Genomic DNA, 23514 nt, shown 5'->3' with positions numbered 1-23514 from the left:
ATGCCTCATGCCTGCTCTGAGTCCTGTGAGCCCTGCCACTCTTAACTAATCAGCTCCTGTGGCATTCTTTTAGACACATCTTTTATCTGCTGTGTCTGCGAGCATTGTTTTAGAGGAAACCTCTCTGTTTTCTGTGGTGGTGTAACCTTATAACACAGGACTCAGTCTCCCCAGCGCCCAATATGACTGTGAGACTAATGTCCCTTTTAGGTGTGGACTTTTAAACCTTTCCATTTGTTTTTAGCGTCGCTGCAACGCTATCCCCAGAGGTCGATTTATCATTTAGATGTACTGGTAAAATTTGTAGCAACAGAATAACATGAAATTTGCTGCTTAACCCTCTATGTGCTGTTTGTGTCTTTCCTCAGCAAACCTCAGAGACCAGTCGTTTTGCAGTGATGGGCACCCGACTTACTCACACCAATCTTTCTTTGGTATATTATAGAACATTTTTTCTGATGTGCAAAGCACAGGGCATTGGCTATGATGTCAAGGTAAAACCTCTGCTTTCTTCTCATAAATACAATTCAACTTTTTGATATCAGAGCAAGTATATTATACTATATACAGCTTTGACTAATGTTTCAGGCAAGGGAAGGCACCATGTTCGCCCTCCATGACAGCAGAGACAGAAGAAGTCTTGGCATGCTGTGAGTTCCCACAAAAAGTAGACAGACACATTATCCTTATCTTCCTCCAGTTGTATTTTCACTTTCTCTGTCTCCATTACCATTAGAAAAATATCTAGACCTTGAGCACACTCCCAAGAGTAGGTTAAACATTATGTAGTGAATACCTCAACTGAAATGTGTCAGCACACAAAATACTGTCAAGTAGAATTAAAGGCATTCATCACATAAACCCTATACCTATCCCATTGAAGCCCTGCTTTCCACCCTCATTTCTCCCTGAAGAATAGCACTCTCTTTAAGGCTGAGAGTTCTCATTAAGCTCCTTACAGCCCCAGCAGCCAAACAAGGTGATTGTTTTTTTGTTTTTCTCTGATGATGGTTCTGGGGGATCATTAGTAAGCTCGTTTGTTTCTGTGTGTCGTTAACAGAACAATCTCGGAGCATCTCCAGGGAGCTCTGCTGACCTTTGCTCGCAACTTGTCAGTCATTCATCAGGAAATATCAGGCCCAAATATGCAAGGAACAAGCAATTTTAAGGTATACTGTTGAACTAACAAATACGTCCTTTTTTCTTAACCTACTCCTAAACTAGATGTTATGATCATGGAATTCTCCAAACCCCTTAGTTATGAACATGAACAAACTCTATCAATTATCATGTGTCATGTTCAATATATGTAACAAATTAAGATATTAGTCACAATGCATTATAAAAAGTAGTAACCTGCAACCTTGGTAAACGTATTTACCCTACGGATCTATTTCTATTTCTAGTGTTGGGTGTGTCTGATTACAAAGTAATTCGTTACTGAAATCGTAGTAATTTTAAAATGTAACATTACATTTTAAATTCTTGTAATCAGACTATTTACTGACTTTCAAGTAAAGTAATTACTTTTAAGTACATACAGTAATATTTAAAATACATTTAAAATATGAATTCATATTTTTGTCTGATAGCGTTTCTGTGACAGCTAAAGGGTGTGCAACAATGAATGAGGAAATATAGACCTATGAATTTGAGCAGAAAAGTAAAAACTTTTCTAGGAAAGTGATTAAGAAAGTAACTTAAAATTAAAATAAATAGTAATGTGATTACATTTTAGAGAAGTCATTTGTAGTGGATTACTTATTTTGAGTAATTATCCCAACACTGATCTACCTGACCTAATCCTTAACATGTATTTTGTTGGTGTAACCTAAAGTAGTTTGGTTGTAAGTTAACCACTTAATTTAGATGCTACTACATGAAGCACATTTTTTAGGTAAATACTTTTAGTCAGTGTGAATTTTGATTTTCATGAGTTTTCATGCTTGCTCACTTTGATATGGAATTGTTTTTTAATATTTTTTCATCACAGTTTAAAATTGGTACAAATTGAAAATTGGCACAACCATTGGCAACACTTCAGCAAATTATAAAAATACAGGCATAATAAAAACAGCACTTGGCACATGTAATTATAAGTGCATTTTTACTAGTATTATAACTAGCATTTATTATTTATTATTATTACAATCACATGTTATAATTATATAAATATATATATATATTATTATATACAGTATATTTATTATTAATTTATTTCAACTTAAATTATAATTATAATCTACTATTTCTATAAATAGCCACAGCAAACAGTGAATACAGTATGTTACTCCCTTGTCAGATTTGGTGTCCCTGCTGCATTTCTGTAGTTGTTTACATCAGACCAAAATGCTTTTAAAAGTACAGAAGAGAAGTTTAGACATCACCAGAGTAAATGTGAAGAAGATTAAAGACAGTTTGAGTTTACACATCGGCATAATTAATTGTAAGACTTTCACACACACACACACACACACACACACACACACACACACACACACACACACACAAAAGAACAATTAACACTGGACTATACATCATTTTATCAATGTATTTGATACATAAATAACATTCACAATGGCAAAACACAAACAGTAAAAAATCAATCATGACAAAAGAGCATGCACAGCTTGTCTAATAAGGATATTTCTTTAAATAAATTAACCCGTTTTTACAGCATCATTCACTCGACATGGTTGTTTCTCCGCAGCATTGTCAACAGACTCTCCAGGCACGCTCAGGATAACATGCACGTGCGCAAAGCGTGTTTTCGCTCCAACGTTTGATAAACAGTGACCTCTAGTCACAGATTTCTCTAGGTCACCAATTTCGGCACATCACCGGTAGCACTAAGCACCGACACTATCCGGTACCAGCGCGCAGTATGACTTACACTAGTGATGGGAAGATCAGATAATTTGACTGACTTGGATCTTTGAGTCTCATTCAGCAAAATGAACGAATCTTTATTCAAGTAATTTCGTTCATTTAAGCAGAATTAAATTCAAATGTTAACTTTTCAATAGCGTATACGGCTGTCACATGACAAAAGAACTAACGACTCAGAATAGATGACTCAGGAGGTGAACTAATCATTTCTGTTTCCTGTGTGAGCAATGCATAGCGTATATGGCTATCATGTGCAGAGGTGGGTAGTAACAGGCTACATTGACTTGAGTAACTTTTTAAAAAAAAAGCTCTTAGAGTAGGTTTAAAAGTGGGTACATTTTACTCTCAAATTTTTGTACTTTTACTTCTTTACAATGGGTGGCGTTCCTATCGTTATATTATTGGGTTTAATTTTAATTAATGTGTATTGAGAGGTTATTGAATGGGACTTTTATGAGAGCGGAAGTTCACACAGCTGCAGCGTTGAGCGGCTGTGACAGACTGTCACTCAATCACTGTTGCAGTATCAAGCTCTTCAAAGTGAAACACTTTCTATGCTCCGCACAGTGAAAAAAATTATAGTTTCGTCATGTAATGCCTTCATTTAACAACAAGACAACTTGATATTTCAAGATTAAAATTGAAGCTTCAATTAAAGGCAGCACGCTGAGGTAAGTAAGTTTTGGCTCTAATCCTAACACAGGCTTTTCTGTGTAATGAGATGGTCATTTTCAGGGTGATTCTGTAACTGGGCTCTTATGACATCAGTTTTTAAGTGTACATTTTTAAATCAGTGCTGCAATATATCAGTGTTCTTTGTCCCGCATGTCATAAGCAGTATTTACACATTTACCCCATGCCCTCATGGGGGTACTGGGAAATATTGCAGCTATTTCAGGTGGATTCATTGTATAAATCCATGTAAACATCCAAGTTGAGTGTAAATAAATGTATTTTGCTCTGCCATTCACGTGATCAACAACTGGCGTGTGAACAGACAGCATTTCTACACGTGAACAGCGAGGTGCGTGGGGTGTGAGACAATCGTTTGGCGAAGAGAGTAGTTGTGTTCGAAATCGTTCTCTTATTCACTATTTCCTGTATTTGGACACTGACTTATACACCAGGTGTCGGAGCTCTGTGACCGTCACAGCAACAACATCACATATGAAATTTTAAAATACTTGCTCCTTGTTATTCTTATTAAATAATATATTAATAAAATAAACCTATATTCTGTTTGTCATTTTTAATATATACTGTGTGTTAATATAAAGAGTAAACACATTTGATCAAATAGAGTACATTTTAAATTTGTCAAAAAATATTGCAATACATTCAGCATTAAATAAAATATTGCAGGAGTGAAGGAAGCAGTAAACTCCCAGCTCGTACATCTACCCCATGGAATTAACCATCGTGAAATTAGAGTGCATTGTGGGTAATAATGAGTGAACAAAAGTAGGGAACGTGTGGCTCACTCAGAATTCAGACACTCGAAATAGTGCACTATATAGTGGATAGGGCGGTTTCTGACACAGTGAGTATTCCACGACCGGGTTTCGTACCCTACGCACTAGGCTGTGTATATGCATTTAGAGAGCGGCGGTACTACTGTACAGAACTAACGATTTAAATACTTATGACACTGAAACCTGTAACTACACTGAGATAAGAATCCACACAGGACTTTAAAAGCTATGAAATAGCGAAAGTAGGCATTAATAAAACTTATCTTGCTTTGGTTTATATTTCAGCATTATAAATGATGTCCTTGTGGGACATGTTCACGTTTTCACTGTAATAATTACTAGAAATGTTTCCAAACCTCTCTTACTGACAAATTCATCCAGATCTGACAAGAGCCCTTAAAGGGATAGTTCACCCAAAAATTGCGATTACATTATTTACTCACCCTCATGCCACACCAGATGTGTGAAAATTCACTCATCATTTGCCCTCATGCCACACCAGATGAGCTAAAATATTCTTCTAAAAATCTTAATTTGTGTTCTGCAGAAGAAATGAAGTCATACACATCTGGGATGGCATGAGGGCAAATGATGAGTGAATTTTCATATAATTGGGTAAATTATCTCTTTAAAGTGATAGCTCAGCCATAATTTAATATTCTGTCATAATTTCTCTACCCTCATGTTGTTCCAAACCAGTGTGACACTTTGTATTTTGTGGAACACAAAATATGTTAGACAGAATGTTAGGGACTGACAGTCTCAGTCACCATTCACGTTCAAGATATGGAGAAAAAAACACATTCACTGAAAGTAAATGGTGACCAAGGCTAACATTCTGTCTAAAATCTCCTTATTGTGTTGCATGGAAGAAAGAAAGTCATACAGGTTTGGAACAACATGATGGTAATTATGATAATTTATGATAATGTATTTATAGGGGAGTAAACGTCTATTATGTCATTTGAAAGTAACGAATTACTCACTACTTGAGTACTCTTTTAATTGGATACTTTCTTACTCTTACTCAAGTAATTATTTATGTTAGTACTTTTACTTCTACTTGATTAATAATTTTTTTATAGTAATTGTAATTTTACATGAGTACAGTTTTTAGCTACTCTGCCCACCTCTGGTCACGTGACAAAAGAACGAACAACTCGGACCAAAAGAGTTGAAAGGTGAAATAATAATTTGGGTTTCCTGTACAGTGCCTATGCGATTTTCATGTAACAAACGAATGGAGGTTGCACAATGCGCATGCGTGGCCAACACAAAATGAACGAATCACTCTCTGAGACTATTCGTTCTTCTGAGTCACATAAAAGATTTGTTCATAATTAATGAATCATTCATGAACGACCCTTCACTAACTTACACACAACATGCTTTCAAATGCTCACAGGCTTATTTGAGAATGTTCTCTGTTTGTAACGTATACCTTGTCTTGTTTTGCCTTTGCCTCTTTGTTACCATTTTTGTCCCTTTTTGTATTCCGTAGTTTTCACTTTTGACACTTGTTTAGCTCCACAGTCTCCTTGTTAGCGTTCGTGTTCTCTGTCATTGTTTTCACCTGTCCTCATTAGTTTACTATTGGTTTCTGTTTATTCCCTCGTTATCTTGTTGGTGTTCTGTTTGTTCATTGGCCCCTTTGTCCCACGTTTATGTATTTAAACCCTGTCTGTTTGTTCGGTCGCTGTCTATCGTTGTATGTTGTCAGCCTGGTATGTTTCCCCTGCTTGAGTGTTCTAGTTTATGTTTGTTTTCCCCCTTGAGGGTTTTTCCTTTGTGTTTTGCCTCTGTACGTGTTGAATAAAGAAGCCTACATTTGGATCCTCTCTCCTCGTCTGCCTTCTTCTGCCTCCGGATCGTGACAGAACGATAGACCTTACCCTTAACAGTATGGACCCAGCGGCCCAGCTCTTGGTTCTTCGTCAGGGGAATCAACCCATGGAGGCATATGTGGTGGACTTTTGTGCCCTGGCTAACCAGGTGAACTTTGATGAGGTGGCCCTGAAAGACATTTTTCAATGTGGGCTGAATGAGCCAATCTCATCGTTCATGCCTGGTGGTCGCTGTTCCCTCGACCTGGCTCAATTTATTGACCTCACCCTACTGTTTGCTGGTTCCTCTTTTACTGTGGGGGAGGCAGACACTGAACCAGAGTTCCTCACCACGGCCCCAGTCTCGAAGCCTGCCACAGCCCCAGTCTCGAAGCCTGCCACGGCCCCAGTCTCGAAGCCTGCCACGGCCAGCGAGCCAGCGCCCATGCCTGCCAGGGCCAGCGAGCCAGGGACCATGCCTGCCACGGCCAGTGAGCCAGCGCCTATGCCTGCCACGGCCAGCGAGCCAGCGCCTGTAGCCTCGACAGTCCCAGAGCCAGAGCCTGTAGCCTCGACCGTCCCCATTACCACAGTCCCTCCCAGAGCTCCGCCCCTCAAGTCACTCGAGTCTTCCAGGGCTCCGCCTCTCAAGCCTCTCGAGCCTTCCAGGGCTCCGCCCCTCAAGCCTCTCGAGCCTTCTAGGGCTTCGCCCCTCCAGTCTCTCGAGCCACCCAGGGCTCCGCCTCCAGAGTCTCCCGAGCCTTCCATGGCTCCGCCTCCCGAGCCTCCTACGGCTCTGCCCTCAGAGCCTCCCGAGCCTCCTACGGCTCTGCCTCCCGAGCCTCCTACGGCTCTGCTTCCCGAGCCTCCTACGGCTCTGCCTCCCGAGCCTCCTTCGGCTCCGCCCCCCGAGACTCCAGAACCTTCCAGGTCTTCGCCCCTAAAGCCTCCTACGGCGCCACCGCCCTCAGCTCTGCCTCCCGAGCCTCCTACGGCTCTGCCTCCCGAGCCTCCTTCGGCTCCGCCCCCCGAGACTCCAGGACCTTCCAGGTCTTCGCCCCTAAAGCCTCCTATGGCGCCACCGCCCTCAGCTCCGCCTCCTGAGCCTCTTTCGGCTCCACCTCCAGAGCCTTCCAGGCCTCCGCCTCTAGAGCCTCCCACGGCGCCACCTTCATTGGCTCCATCTCCTGAGCCTTCCAGGCCTCCGCCTCTAGAGCCTCCTACGGTGCCGCCTCCTTCAGCTCTGCCGCCAGAGCCTTCCAGGTCTCCACCTCTTGAGCCTCCTGCGGCACCACCTCCCTCTGCCCTGTCTCCTGGGCCTCCTATGGCACCGCCCCCTGAGCCTCTCGAGCATCCCCGGGCTCCGCCTCTCAAGCCTCTCGAGCCTTCCAGGGCTCCGCCTCCCGAGCCTCCTACGGCTCTGCCCCCAGAGACTCCAGAGCCTCCTACGGCTTCGCCTCCACCTCCTGAGCCTTCTATGGCTCTTCTCCCAGAGTCTCCCGAGCCTTCCATGGCTCCGCCTCCCGAGCCTCCTACGGCTCCACCCTCAGAGCCTCCCGAGCCTCCTAGGGCTCTGCCTCCCAGGCCTCCTACGGCTCTGCCCCCAGAGACTCCAGAGCCTCCTACGGCTTCGCCTCCTGAGCCTTCTACGGCTCTTCTCCCAGAGACTCCTGAGCCATCTAGGTCTCCGCTTCTAGAGCCCCCTGAGCCTCCCTCAGCTCTGCCTCCTGAGTCTCCCACGGCACCACTCCCTGAGTCTCCAGAGTTTTCCATGGTTCCCCCTCCCTCAGCTCTGTCTCCTGAGCCCCCCGAGCCTTTCTTGGCGCCCCCTCCTCAGTCTCTCAGTGCTCCGCCTGCCGAGTCTCCCACGGCTCCGCCGTCCAGGGCTCCGTCTCCCAAGTCCTCCACGGCTCCGCCTTTCATGGCTCCGCCCCCGGAGTCCTCCTTGGCTCCGCCTCCCACAGCTCCACCCCCAGAAACCCTTCCTCACATGGTTCTGCCAGCTCCCCCAGTAACCATTCCTCTTGGCCTCCTGACCCTCTTCCTGTCCTGTGGCCTTTTCCCTGGCCTCCTGACCCTCTCCCGGCCCTGTTGCCTCATCCCGGGTCTCCTAATCTAGTCCCTGTCCTGTGGTCACCTTCCAGGCCCCCTGACCCAGTCCCTGTCCTACAGTCACCTTCCAGGCCCCCTGACCCAGTCCCTGTCCTACAGTCACCTTCCAGGCCCCTGACCCAGTCCCTGTCCTACAGTCGCCTTCCAGGCCCCCTGACCCAGTCCCTGTCCTACAGTCAGCCTTCCAGGCCCCCAGACCCAGTCCCAACCTTGAAGTTATTCCCTTGGTTTCCTGGCTTCCCTACTGGTCTACCCCGGTTCCCTGGGTCTCCCGGCCACCCTCCTTTCTGCTATGTTCCCACTGACCTTGCCTTGAACTGCCTGTTTACCCTTGGGACCCTCTTGAACTGCCTGATTGGCCCCGTGGACTGTTTCATTTCCCTTTGTGCCCTCGTGGACCGTCTTATTGCCCCTCGTTGCCCCCTTGGGCTGCCTGTCTGCTCCTCGTTGCCCTCTTGGACTTCCTGCCTACCCTCTGTGCACCTTGGACTGCCTTCTTGTTCTTGTGCCCCCCCCGGTCTGCCTGTCTGCCCCTGGTGCCCTCATTTTTTTTTTTTTTTTGTGGGTTTTCTGTCCTGGGTTTGTGTTCGTTAGGATCGTCTGGTATCCGATCCTTTGAGGGGGGGCTCTGTAATGTATACCTTGTCTTGTTTTGCCTTTGCCTCTTTGTTACCATTTTTGTCCCTTTTTGTATTCCGTAGTTTTCACTTTTGTCCCTTGTTTAGCTCCACAGTCTCCTTGTTAGCGTTCGTGTTCTCTGTCATTGTTTTCACCTGTCCTCATTAGTTTACTATTGGTTTCTGTTTATTCCCTCGTTATCTTGTTGGTGTTCTGTTTGTTCATTGGCCCCTTTGTCCCACGTTTATGTATTTAAACCCTGTCTGTTTGTTCGGCGCTGTCTATCGTTGTATGTTGTCAGCCTGGTATGTTTCCCCTGCTTGAGTGTTCTAGTTTATGTTTGTTTTCCCCCTTGAGGGTTTTTCCTTTGTGTTTTGCCTCTGTACGTGTTGAATAAAGAAGCCTACATTTGGATCCTCTCTCCTCGTCTGCCTTCTTCTGCCTCCAGTCGTTACACTGTTACTGGTTTGAAATGGACAATTAATCAAATTAAAATCGTGACATGTCCTAGTGTGATTTATAAACCACTAAAGGCTTCAATCTTTGTGTGCATGAGCTGTGTACTTTAAAAAAATCTGACAGCTCATCCACTCGAAACTCAACAGACATTGACAATCATTCACATGTATCAGTTGGCAGAGCAGAGCACTAATCCACCATGAACCACGCATCACATGTAAACTATATATTATATTTAAATCACAGCATTTGCACTTTAATCTCAACTCAGCTTTATTTATATAGCATTTAATACAACAGAGTTGACAAAAGTGCTTCACAGTAATACAATTTAAAACATAACATTTTAAAATTACCACATACACAAACACCAGTTATCTAAAATACAAACACTCCAAAACTGTGTCCTACATTTTTCATTTGTCAGATTCAAAGGCCAGTGTAAAGAGATAAGATTTAATATCTGACATAAAAGTCTTCAATGATCACACTGGCCTTGTCCGAACTGTTTATCCAGAAAAGTAAAGCTTGCAGAAAAAATATATGTCATAATAAAAGCACGATTCATAATACAATCTAGATGCCTGAAATAGAAGAAATTGAATACAAGTATATTACAACTGTATAGTAAAATGTAATATTCACTGTAATAATAATAATAATAATAATTAATCAAAATATCACAAGCAAGACTGCTGTTGAATAAAAGTTTGGTCAAACAAAATGCAATGTTATGTTGAAAAGTTCTATTTTCACTTGTTAAAAGTTTTAAGAACTTATTGATTTGACACCATTTTGATGATAAATTCAATTTATATTCAATTTTAAAAATGTTCTGTAAAGTTCTGGAAAATAATAATAATAATTCAAATAATTATTCAATAATAAAAAATAACTAAACTGGTGTGTTCAGTATCACTTTGTAATTATAGCATATTTTTGCTGTGGTATCGAATTTGGTATAGAGAACCATGAAATGTCACTGGTATCGGTACCAACTAATGAAATTTGGTACGGTGACATTATATGAGGTATTCATGTATTATGAGTCAAGGCTTTATCTGAGGGAACATTATCTGCAGCTGAATCATTCAAATGACTAAAACTTTGGACATTGTCGGACACTGTCTAGTAAATTGGAGGTTCAGCCTGCCACTTCCTAAATTACTGCATTCAACCACTGTTACTTAATTTGATGGAGGAATTCTCATTCAGTGTTCAGAGGCTAAAGGTTGGGATAACTGAAGTCAATACACTCTGCATCTACATATACTGAAGTTCTTCTTTTGTGTGCTTTTATAAGGACCTGATCAAGAACATTGAGGAGGTCCTGGGCATGACCACACAAAACCAAACCAAATCTCAAGAAGAAGAAGAAGAAGAAGTAACAGAAGAACAGTCTCATTCACCTCCAAATCAACTCCAAATAAATGAAAATACTTGTAGACTATCACACAATAGCACTTAAACATTCAATTATATTTGCTGTCCCCAAATATTTCTATAGAATTCAGCTGTAATGTGCTTAACATGACATTAAAAAGAGACACATGTATGTATGAAAGTTTTTTTCTTTCTTCTCTGAGCGGAATTGTCCATGACCTTTTTTTAAGTGAAACATTTATATTGGAAACAGGAAACAGATCTGGATATAATTATCTGGAATCAGATAATTATATTTCAGTTAAGTTACATTACCTAGCTCTTTGGTAGAGACTGAACAGGGAAGTGTTTGGATAGACAGAGTACAGTTGTAACACTTTGCTGTCCTGCACAAATACAGACCAGAATAAACAAGCCATTTTTTCCATATGAGATACCTTTATCTGTTTATTAACAAAATAAATGCCAAAAACCAAATTATACCTCTATCTATTTTGCTTACAACCGTGAGCAAGCCACTCCAGCCACCCCCCGTATTGCTCCTTCTTCCCACGGGATTGAGGACGATGCGGCTGGCGATGGAGGCGATTTGGGGATGGCAGCGGGTGCAGCTCCGCCGGGTATGCCCCCTCGGACCACCCGCGCCCCAGCACGCTCGTTGATTCCCGTCCTTGCTCGAGGCGGCGGCGACTCGCCTCACAGCCAGTCAGCCGACCCTCTTGCGATGGAAGCCGATGAGCTCGCCGCGACATCGGAGGGCGCGGCATCTGATGCAGAGGACTCCCCTGGGCTGCCGCCTTCGGGCTTGGATTGGAACCAAGGACAGCGTGGGATTGGAACAGCGTGGGCTTGGATTGGAACCCTCCGTCCTCCCCACAGCCATCACGGCAGGATGACTGGTTCCTGGGGTCTGCGCGCCGCTCACAGCCTCGCCCCCCCCCGGTTCCGTTTTTCCCGGAAGTGCATGACGAGCTGACGTCTTCGTGGAGAGCACCCCTCTCCACTCGTCACACCACCACAGGCTCGTCCGCCCTCGCCACCCTCGACGGCGCAGCGCGCCACGGGTACGCGGCGATTCCCCAGGTGGATAGGGCGGTTGTGATCCATCTATGCCCCAGTACCCCTACCACCTGGCGAGGTCACCCCGTACTCCCTTCTCGGACCTGTAGAGCAACCTCCTCGCTGACAGCGAAGGCCTACAGCGCCACCGGACGCGCCGCTTCCGCCCTGCATGCCATGGCTCTCCTGCAGGTCCACCAAGCCAAGGCACTTTGCAACATGCACGGGGGTGGCCCTGATCCCGACACGCTGCAGGAACTGCGCTCAGCGACCGACCTCGCCCTGAGAGCGACGAAGGTCACAGCGCAAGCGCTCGGGCAGGCGATGGCCACACTAGTGGGCCAGGAACGTCAACTGTGGCTGAACATGGTCGAGATGCGTGAAGCCGACAAGACTCGCTTCCTCAACGCCCCTGTCTCCCAGTTCGGCCTCTTCGGCGACACCGTCGAGGACTTTGCCCAGCACTTCTCCACGGTAAAGAAGCAGAAGGAGGCCATCTCTCACATCATGCCTCGCCGCAAGCCTGCCGACACGGCCCATGCCCCGTCTGCTCGCCGAGGGCGTCCTCCCACGGCCAGAAGACAAGCTCCTGCTCCGCCTCAACCCGGGCCCAGCTCTCAGCCCCAGCGTCGAGCAAACCGCGGGAAGCGCACGCCCCCTGTCTCACGGACCCCCTCGAGGACCCGGAAGGCTCCCAGGCGCTCCTGAGACAACGCACCCAGAGTCCAACAAGTTAGCTCCGGAGGTGGTAAGACCGCTCCGTCCCCCGGTGGAGGGCCGGGAGGAGAATCCTGTGTTTTTTCATTTGCCGCACCCCTTAACGGGGGCTGCGGTACCCAAATTCTCAATAAAAGAGCTATTTCCTTTGTCTCTGGGGCATATGGCCCGCAAATGCCGTTCTCACGGCACTCTGCTTTCAGGCCTCAACAGTCCCGGCTCCATGGACGCGGTCTCCCTGCCTTCAGCCCCACGACTGTTCCCCGGCCGGCCGGTTCAGATGAGTCCAGAGGACGCCAGCGTCAAACCTCCTCCTCAGTCACGAACCCGCCCCCTGCCAGGTGCGCGGAGCAAGGTAAGTGCTTTGAGTTCATTCTCAGCACCAGAGCCTCGGGACGCCACGTTGCCTCCCGACGCCACGTTACCTGTTCCGCACCGCTGCGAAGCCCCGCCGGGTACGTCCAAAAAACCTGTCCCCTTGGTGCCCCTAGCATGGAGTTTAGAGGCGTGGCTTTCACTGCCCAACCCGTCACGCTGGCTGCACCGGACCATTCGACTCGGTTACGCAATTCAGTTTGCCAGGTCTCCGCCCCCCTTCGTGGGCGTACATTTTTCCGCAGTACACGGCCAACATGCCCATTCCCTGCACGAAGAAATCGCCTCCCTTCTATTAAAGGACGCGATAGAGCCTGTCCCTCCAACCGAAACGAAGAAGGGTTTCTACAGCCCTTACTTTGTTGTACCCAAGAAAGGCGGCGGCTTACGACCGATCTTGGACCTGCGAGTTTTCAATCAGACCTTGTCCAAACTCCCGTTCAAAATGCTCACCCAGAAACAAATTCTATCTGGCGTCCGGCATCTAGATTGGTTCGCAGCGGTAGACCTGAAGGACGCGTACTTCCACGTCTCAATTCGCCCTCGACACCACCCCTTCCTAAGGTTCGCGTTCGACGGCCAGGCATATCAGTACAAAGTCCTCCCCTTCGGCCTGTCTCTGTCCCCTCGCGTCTTCAAGAAAGTCGCAGAGGCAACTCTTGCCCCGCTCCGAGAAGCTGGCATACGCATACTCAATTACCTCGACGACTGGCTCATACTGGCCCACTCCCGAGAGTTACTATGCGCACACAGAGACCAGGTGCTCAGCCACCTCAGCCGTTTGGGGTTTCAGGTCAACTGGGAAAAGAGCAAGCTCTCCCCGGTCCAGAGCATCTCTTTTCTCGGTCTGGAGTTAGACTCAGTCTCAATGACAGCACGTCTCTCCAACGAGCATGCTCAGTCAGTGCTGAAATGCCTCGCTTCCTTCAAGCCAGGCGCCGTGGTCCCGCTAAAACGTTTCCAACAGCTCCTGGGGCATATGGCATCCTCCGCGGCGGCCGCGCCGCTGGGGTTGATGCATATGAGACCACTTCAGCACTGGCTCCGGACTCGAGTCCCGAGACGAGCATGGCGCCGCGGCACGCACAACGTAAAAGTTACCTCTGCCTGCCGCCAGACCTTCAAACCCTGGACAGACCTTTGCTTTCTAAGGGCTGGAGTACCCTTGCAGCAGGTGTCCCGACGCGTTCTGGTCACGACCGACGCCTCCAAATTGGGTTGGGGCGCCGTGTGCAACGGGCGCGCAGCTGCAGGCCGGTGGAACCGAGGCCCGCTGCGCTGGCACATCAACTGCCTAGAGCTGCTGGCTGTTTTTCTGGCCCTGCAGAAGTTTCTTCCGTTAATTCGGCACAAACACGTCTTAGTCAGGACAGACAGCACCACGGTCGTAGCCTACATAAACCGCCAAGGCGGAGTACGCTCCCTCCACATGTCACAGCTCGCCCGTCGTCTCCTCCTATGGAGTCAGCAGCGACTGGAGTCACTGCGCGCCACTCACATCCCCGGCAACCTCAATGTGATGGCGGACGCGCTGTCAAGACAAGGCTTGCCGGGTGGAGAGTGGAGACTCCACCCCCAGCAGGTCCAGCTGATTTGGGACCGGTTCGGCAAGGCCCAGGTAGACCTGTTTGCCTCCCAAGAAACCTCCCACTGCCCGCTCTGGTATGCCCGGACAGAGGCTCCCCTCGGGGCAGATGCGCTGGCACACAGCTGGCCCACGGGGCTGCGCAAGTACGCATTTCCCCCAGTGAGCCTTCTTGCACAGGTGCTATGCAAGGTCAGGGAGGACGAGGAGCAAGTCATTCTGGTAGCCCCCTACTGGCCTACCCGGGCTTGGCTTTCGGACCTCACGCTCCTCACGACAGCCCCTCCCTGGCGAATTCCCCTGAGGAAGGACCTTCTTTCTCAGGGACGGGGCACGCTCTGGCACCCGCACCCAGACCTCTGGAACCTCCACGTCTGGCCCCTGGACGGGATGCGGAAGATCTAGCCGGTCTACCATCTGCCGTCGTAGATGTAATCAATCAAGCCAGAGCCCCCTCTACCAGGCATCTTTACGCCCTAAAGTGGCGTCTGTTCGCGGACTGGTGTTCTTCCCGAGCCGAAGACCCGCAGAAGTGCGCAGTTAGGTCAGTGCTCGTGTTTCTTCAGGAGAGGCTGGAGAGGAGGCTGTCCCCCTCCACCCTCAAGGTGTATGTCGCCGCTATCGTGGCTCAGTTGGACTCAGGGCCCTCTCTCTCAAGACCGCCCTGCTGATCGCGCTCGCTTCCATCAAGAGGGTTGGGGACCTGCATGCGTTCTCTGTTAGCGACGCTTGCCTGGAGTTCGGTCCGGCAGACACTTTCGTGATCCTAAGACCGCGACCGGGCTATGTGCCCAAGGTTCCTACCACACCCTTCAGGGATCAGGTAGTGAACCTGCAAGCGCTGCCCCGGGAGGAGGCAGATCCAGCCCTTTCACTGCTGTGTCCAGTACGTGCCTTACGTATCTACCTGGACCGCACACAGAGCACTAGACGCTCTGAGCAGCTCTTCGTCTGCTTTGGGGGACAGCAGAAAGGGAATGCTGTCTCCAAGCAGAGACTCGCCCACTGGGTTGTCGACGCCATTTCCCTGGCTTATCACACCCAGGCTGTGCCCCCCCCCTTTGCGGGTCCGAGCCCACTCCACCAGGAGTGTTGCGTCCTCATGGGCACTGGCTAGGGGCACTGCCCTAGCAGACATTTGTAGAGCAGCGGGCTGGGCAACAACTAACACTTTCGCGAGATTCTACAATCTCCGAGTTGAGTCAGTATCGTCCCGTGTTCTCTCAGGTACCGAGCCCGTACAACTCGGTGGCACGCCCACGATCTGACCGGGTGAATCGCTTGCATCTAGCGCCCTTCCCCCTAACCAGGGGAAACAGTGCGCCTTCATTCCCAGGAGATCTCAGGTTTGGGACACTGGTTGATTCCTCCCTAGCCCTCGTGGGTCGCAGTTCAGCAGAGGAACTCGCCGACTCAAGCCACTGCGGGTACCGTAAGCTACCCTGCACTGGTATAGGTGCTCCACAGGTAAGGCCTCCTTCGGACTCCCCCTGTGTGTAACGCCACGGTTCTGTCCCCTCTGGCGAGTGGACTCCCGTGCTTCCCTTAGGCAGTCATGGCTGCCTCGGTTGCCGTGCTGTATGTTCCCCCCTCTATAGGCTGGATCCACCACCGCACCGACTTTTCCACAGAAGCCCTAAGTCAGGCCTCTGATGGGTTTGCCACTTAAACTTGCCTCCCCTCTCGGGTAGGCGTGGCCTCCGCAGGGTCTTCTCCGCCCTGAATAAGGGCTAAGACCCCCTTCCCTCAATGCGTGTAAGGGCCCCGGCCGAAGTTGCTCTATGCGAGAAACATAGAGAGAAAAGTGGCCCGGCCAGGCTTGGCCCGTTCCCAGGTTGGCGGCCAGCACCTTGTTCCCCCTTCCGGGGTAACGATAAGGAATCCTGATGGCTTAAATGGGGCATTGGGGAAGGGTACGTGCAGCCTGATACAGTTGGTCGTCCTGCACGTAAGAATACCTGCTCGCTCCTGTATCAGCAGTTCACATACACGGCTCAGCGCGTGGCGCTTTTATAAGTGGACCCCTAGTGTCGCTTCTCTGACACAACGTGGAGAGAGCGACAGAAGGGGAACGTCTAGGTTACGTATGTAACCTCCGTTCCCTGATGGAGGGAATGAGACGTTGTGTCTCCCCTGCCACGTCGCTGAGCCGAGCCACTGTTGGGCCGGACCATTTCCGGCTCCTCAGAAAAATCCTGAATGAACTCCCGTATTTGCGCCGCTTAAATACCCGTATGTCCGGGGGCGGGACATGTAAATACTGGTTGCCAACTCTCATTGGCCTTTTTTCATAGTTCAGAGGTGAATATCGGCGCTCAAGAGAGACCCCTAGTGTCGCTTCTCTGACACAACGTCTCGTTCCCTCCATCAGGGAACGGAGGTTACATACGTAACCTAGACGTTCTACACTGAAAACCATTACAAATAAGATTTAATTTTTATTTTTATAGTTTTTTTAAAAGTTTTAGTAAATTTTAATGGTATAAAATTAAGTGAAATCTACTTAACTTCATGAAATAATATTGATTACAATGAGTCAATTTAACTTAAACATTTTAGTTAATACAACAACTTTTATTTACAAATCTGATGTACATAAATTTGATGTAAAACTTAGTGAATTTAAAAAATATATATTTTATTTGTACATCTTAAACATTGAACTTCTTTTTTACTAATTATTAATAATGTAACATTACAAACAGAAACCTTCTACAAGGAAGTTTAGTACATGCTATGATGTGTAGTGAACATATCTTCAGTGAACTAGTATTTCCAAGCTGCGCACGCAGACATCAACACTTGCTGCACAGAACACTATGACAGTAATAATCAACAGATAATTTACCTGTTCAAATCCTTCAAATCACTTTATTGTCAATTAACCATATACACAAGTGCAACAGTGGGTGAATGTCCTGTGTGCAGTTCCAAGCAACATAGCAGTCATGGCAGTGATGAGACATATACCAATTTACAATAAATATCAGATTTACACAACACAATTTACAAAATTAATATACACATAATTACACACAACACAATATACAAATAATAATATACTGTACAATGTACAGTATACAATACACACAATATTGAATACACAGTATACAATAAAAATAATATCTATAAATATGCAGTAAGGTTGTATAGTGGTTGTATTGACATTCAGGCTGTCAGTTGATAGTCAGTTGCCAGTGTATTATTAAGAGAATATAATTTATGACAGTCCAGTGTGAGATTAATAAAGTGCAGTGCTGATATATGTTGATTTTGAGAGATCAAGAGTTCAAAAGTCTAATGGCTTGGGGGAAGAAGCTGTCATGAAGTCGGCTGGTGTAGGTCCTGATGCTGTGATACCGCCTGCCTGATGGTATCAGTGAGAGCAGCCCATGACTCGGGTGGCTGGAGCCTCTGATGATCCTCCGAGCTTTTTTCACACACTGCCTGTTATATATGTCCTGGAGGGAGGGAAGCTCACCTCCGATGATGTGTCTGGCAGTTCACACCACCATTTGCAGGGCTTTGCAGTTGTGGGTGGTGCTATTGCCATACCAGGTGGTGATGCAGCCAGTCAGGATGCTCTCTACAGTACTGTTGTAGAACCATGTGAGGATCTGGTGGTTAATTCCAAACTTCCTCAACCATTTCAGGAAGAAGAGGCGCTGGTGGGCCTTCTTCACTATGGCCTCAGTGTGGACGGACCATGTGAGTTCCTCAGTGATGTGGACACAGAGGAACTTGAAGCTGCTGACTCTCTCCACTGGTGCTCCATTGATGGTGAGGGCTGTGTCCTCTGTCTTTTCTCCTGAAGTCCACCACAAGCTCCTTGGTCTTGCTGACGTTGAGGGAGAGGTTGTGCTCCTGACACCAGTGTGTCAAGAGTGTGTTTCATCATTATCAGTGATCAGACCTACCACCGTCGTATCATCAGTGAACTTGATGTTGGCACTGTTGCCACACAGTCATGTGTGTACAGGGAATACAGGAGTGGGCTGAGAACACAGCCCTGCAGGGCTCCAGTGTAGAGAGGGTCAGTGGTGAGGAGATGTTACTACCCATTCTGACCACCTGACGTCTGCCTGACAGGAAGTCCAGGATCCAGCGGTGCAGCGAGCTGTTTAAGCCCAGAGCCAGAGTTTCGGGTCAAGCTTGGAGGGCACTATGGTGTTGAATGCTGAGCTGTAGTCTACAAACAGCATTCTCACATACACTATCGGTCAAATGTTTAGGGTCACTTACTCAATCTTTATTATTATTCTTTTTTAAAGATAATATTTAAAGATAATAGTAAAGTCAAAACTATGGAAGAACAGAAATGGAACAATAGGAATTGTGTTGTGACTAACAAAATCCAAAAGAAATCAAAACAATGTTATATTTTAGCATCTTCAAAGTAGTCACCCTTTCCATAGACTTTGCAGAAATGTACTCTTGACATTTTCTCAACCAGCTTCTTGAGGTATCACCATGGATGCTTTTTATTGAAGGAGTTCCCATCAATACTGGGCATTTATTAGCTGCTTTTTTTGTTTGTTTTTATTAGGCCCAAGTCATCCATTTTAAAAACTTTTTTTTATTTTTATAAACTGTAGTTTTGTAATGAATAAATTAATATGTTGGCACAATTATATTTTTGTCTACAAAAATAATTTCAAACATTTAAGCATAAGCCTTTAGATCAAAAGGTTTTTTAAGATCATGTGAAACATTTCAGTCAAGTGACCCCAAACTTTTGAACAGAAGTGTATGTGTTCCTTTTTTCCATGTGGGAAAGAGCAGTGTGTATTGTAACTGCAATGGCATCATCAGTGGAGCGGTTGCTTCTGTAAGCAAACTGTAGTGGGTCCATCTTTTCTTTTTTTTTTCTTTTTCCTTCCAATTTGTAATGCCCAAATTCCCAATGCACTCTAAATCAGTGGTGGTGGTGTAGTGGGCTAAAGCACATATCTGTTAATCAGAAAGTTGCTGGTTCGAGCCCCACGGCCAAGTCACTTAACTCCAGGTTGCTCCGGGGGGATTATCCCTGTAATAAGTGCACTGTAAATTGCTTTGGATGAAAGCGTCTGCCAAATGCGTAAATGTAAATCCTCGTGGTGGCTCAATCCGGGTGGTGGAGGACGAATCTCAGTTGCCTCCACGTCTGAGACTGTCAACCCACACATCTCATCGTGTGGCTTGTTGAGTGCGTTACTGCGGAGACATAGCTCGTGTGGAGGCTTCACGCAATTCTCCGTAGCATCCACTCACAACTTACCACGTGCCCCACATTATAGTGACCACGAGAAGGTTACCCCATGTGTCTCTACCATCCCTAGCAACCAGACCAATTTGGTTGCTTAGGAGACCTTGCTGGAGTCACTTAGCACGCCCTGGAATTCGAACTCGCGAACTGCAGTGGTGGTTGTCAGTGTCTTTACTCACTGAAATACCCAGGCCCCTAGGCAAGATATCGTTGACTGTTTTGGTAGGGGCACAATGGTGGGTATCTTAAAGCATGTAGGAACCACAGACAGGGACAGGAGAGGAGAGACTGAAAATGTCAGTTAAAACACCCGCTAGTTGATCCGCGCATGCTCTGAGAGTGCGGCCCGTAATGCCGTGCACATTTTGAGTAGAAATTGAACTTCAGGCTTCACAAAACAAGAAGTTACCAAACATAACAAAATCAACAATAGAAACGCTGTAAATAAACTTGCAAACAGTGAAACCATGCAAGCTCATTAATTATTCAAGCGAAGTACTTAAATGTACTTATTTTATTTGCCTGTGAAATTTCCACAAATTAGCGAATAAATATGAAAAAGGTTTAGAATTGATTCATGATGATACGTTGAAAAGATAAACAATCATGAATAATATATATTTATAAGCAGAGCATTCATTTTACATGTTTGAATTGAGTACCAATATAGAATTTACTTAATATTTTCAAGTTCATGATTAAACTAACTAATTTAATGGAAAAAGTACTTAATCTTTTCTACTAGACATATTTACTTAACCACAAATCTTTTTTCCAGTGTACAATGCAAACAATACAAGAGATTAATTTAACCTTCAGAGACCCAAACCTTGACAATGATGATGTATTTTATTTTTTACTCGATTTTATAGGAAGCCAGTGGTTATAAAAAAATCTTGATTTTGAGTATGCTTTTATTTGGGGAGTATTTTGTGTGTGAATTTCAATATGCATCCCCCCACTAAAACTGTTGCTGTGATACAGCTCAGAGTGTCAGCAACTATTATTAGTAGTTTAATACAATTTTAAATACAAAAAAAGTATTTTATTGCTTTAAACAAACAAGTCTGCCGCACTGGGTCTCTGAGGGTTAATACATCGACTCAGTACATTTAATCCATAAAATATTTATGCATTCCATTCATGAATGGGATATAGGAACAAAAAAAGCACTTGTTTGTTTCTATCCGGAGAAGAGAAAAACGCACCACAGTGAAGGCTAATATGCTGCAACGCTTCTTACATTTCTGCCTAATACTTGTAAACTAATCGTAATTTTTGTTTAATCTTTTAGTAGAAAGGGGAAGCAGCATTGTGTAAATGTTTGTCAAACGAGTATGAACGTCGCTCCTGTATATAGTTGCGCAACCTTCACTGACAACCAAACCGTTGTCGCTCGCGCCGTACAATTACAGTGATTGAACAGATACAGAAGACTCATTATTTCAGTAAAGCAGCTCAGATCCGTCAGTTATTGATGCTCGGTTGGTTGGGGGCTTTTGTTTCTCGTGGCTTTGTAAACCACCATTATTTGTGACGAAATGACGTTATGTACCAAGAGCTGCTCTTGAAAACCCTCTCGAAATTATGACAGAATTTCTGCGGAGACTCCACAGAGGCTTTCTAAAAGTTGTGCTGTTCCCCAGCACATTTGGGAATAAAGCTCAACGTCCTGCTGCCTCTGAAGTGTTAACGTGTCACCTCACACAGCGCAAACTCCCTCCCTGGACTTCCTTCTGTGTGCGCTACAGTGCCGTCATCAATGATCAGTTCGGACTGTCAAACTTCAACTGGCTGGTGCAGGGAGTGAACTACCAAATCCTCAGAACTGGTGCTTTCCCTTTCATTAAATACCACTGCACCAAAACACCTAACCAAAACCTGGACTTTGAAAATACGTTTTTTGGTGCATTGAAATTCATCAATCTAGGTCAGTTCATTAAGTATTTTTAACTTTGATATAAATAAAACCGGGTTATACATATTTTTGATGTTTATCTGGTAATTTGACATCACACTAAAGCCATTTATAATATTTTATGTTCTCTTATTCTTCAAGGTATTCCATGCTTGGCATATGGCTTGGGCTCATGGATGGTGGTTGGAGTGACAGAGACTGTACAAACCTCAGCAGGACCTGTTAACCTTTACTTTGCATACAAGGAGTCGGAGGGCGCTCAGTACTAATATCAGAGACATTTTGATCTATGAAAAAATATGCAAATTGCCACGTGTGAAGATCTAGAATGGAAAAATGCACATTTGCACACAGAATAATATATATATATATTCAAATTTGGTTATGGTGAGCTTATTTAAAAATTTGACGTTCCACATCATAGGAAAGTAATTTCAGAAATGTATTTACCATGAACTGCAGATTACACTGGCATTATCGTGATTATTAGGCATTATTGTGATGTGTTGATTGAAGTTTACAAGCTATTCAATGCCTTGTTTTCCCACTTGTTTTACTCCCTAAAGCTAATGCAGAATTTTAAATACCGTCAGCTCATTTATTTAAAGTCAAATTAGAGCTCACACCCTACCTGGCATATTGTCAATAGGAAACAAGAGGAATTGTTTAGAGGACAGGTCTGATAAAATGTTTTTTAAGTACATTAGAGAAAGTGTGGCCTTTCGTTCAGTGCCCTCCCTAACACCCTCCCCAAGTCTTCCTCAGATGCTTTGATTTCTGATAATGTGCTTCGCTGACTTGGTGTGGCCAGGGCTGTCTTCTGCAGAATCCTTAGTCACATTACCTCTAGATTGGATTTGACAAACTACCATATTGATCCTCTACACCTCTCCGAGGTTTCTGCTGAGCACATTTATCAGAGGCCTTGATTTTCTGGCCTTGCTGCCTTCTCTCTTAATAGCAAACAGACTGAAGTAATAATTTCATGTATTACATGCATATCAATTGACCTTTTGGCCCCTTCTTTTGCACACTGTACTTCCGAGGGACAGAACAGATTTGATTGGGCCATTGTACAGTGCTGTGTAAAGTATTTGCCCCCTTCCTGATTTCTTCTATTTTTTTTATATTTATCATACTAAATTGTTTTACATCTTCAAACAAGATATAACATAAAACAAAGGCAACCTGAGTAAACGCAAAAAACTGTTTATATATATATATATATATATATATATTATTATTATATATATATATATATTATTATAGCAAACAGTTTTAAGCAACAGCAATATCATCCATGTGAAACTAACTGCCCCTTAAAGTTAATAGCTTGTTGTGTCACGTTTAGCTGCAACTACTGCAACCAGACACATCCGATAACATGGAGATCAGTCTTTCAAGATTCTGTGGTGGAATTTTGGCCCACTCTTCTTTGCAGAATTGCTTTATCTCAGCCACACTTGAGGGTTTTTTAGCATGAGCTGCACATTTAAGTTCCTGCCACAACATCTTAATCAGGTTCAAGTCAGGACTTTGGCCATGCCACTCCAAAACATAAATTTTGCTTCTTTTGAGCCATTTAAATGTGGATTTACTCCTATGCTTTGGATCGTTTGGCTGCATAATCCAGTTGTGCTTGAACTTCAACTCATAGACTGATAACCGGACTTTCACCTTTTAGGATTTTCTGGTAGAGAACAGAATTCAATCTTCTCAATTATTGCAAGTCACCATGGCCACGAAGCAGCAAAGCATCCTCACACCATCACACTACCACCACCATGCTTAACTGTAGGTATGATTTTCTTTTTGTGGAATTCTTTGTTTTTTGCCAGATGTAACTGGACCCCCTTTCT

The 23514-nt window shown here is 45.5% G+C and overlaps 2 protein-coding genes across 2 annotated transcripts in view; both read left to right on the top strand.

Moving 5' to 3' along the window:
* The window catches only part of LOC127661838 (IQ motif-containing protein H-like), a 54257-nt gene extending 43342 nt beyond the window's left edge, over nt 1–10915 (top strand). Inside the window, exons 18-21 of the mRNA XM_052152763.1 lie at nt 369–494; nt 589–650; nt 1061–1169; nt 10677–10915. Of these exons, the coding sequence (XP_052008723.1) occupies nt 369–494; nt 589–650; nt 1061–1169; nt 10677–10841 (462 nt within the window). The 3' untranslated portion in view covers nt 10842–10915. The remainder of the gene's footprint in view (nt 1–368; nt 495–588; nt 651–1060; nt 1170–10676) is intronic.
* A 10025-nt stretch (nt 10916–20940) lies between these two features.
* c21h15orf61 (chromosome 21 C15orf61 homolog) lies at nt 20941–22855 on the top strand. The gene is made up of 2 exons (XM_052152813.1): nt 20941–21667; nt 21797–22855. The coding sequence occupies exons 1-2, from the start codon at nt 21325–21327 to the stop codon at nt 21922–21924; spliced, it is 471 nt and encodes a 156-aa protein (XP_052008773.1). The 5' UTR covers nt 20941–21324; the 3' UTR covers nt 21925–22855.
* Nucleotides 22856–23514: the final 659 nt, after the last annotated feature.

Source organism: Xyrauchen texanus, chromosome 21 (assembly GCF_025860055.1).
Source record: "Xyrauchen texanus isolate HMW12.3.18 chromosome 21, RBS_HiC_50CHRs, whole genome shotgun sequence".
NCBI lineage: Eukaryota > Metazoa > Chordata > Actinopteri > Cypriniformes > Catostomidae > Xyrauchen > Xyrauchen texanus.
The sequence above is the reverse complement of the archived record's forward strand: the minus strand, read 5'-3'. Positions and strand labels throughout refer to the sequence as shown.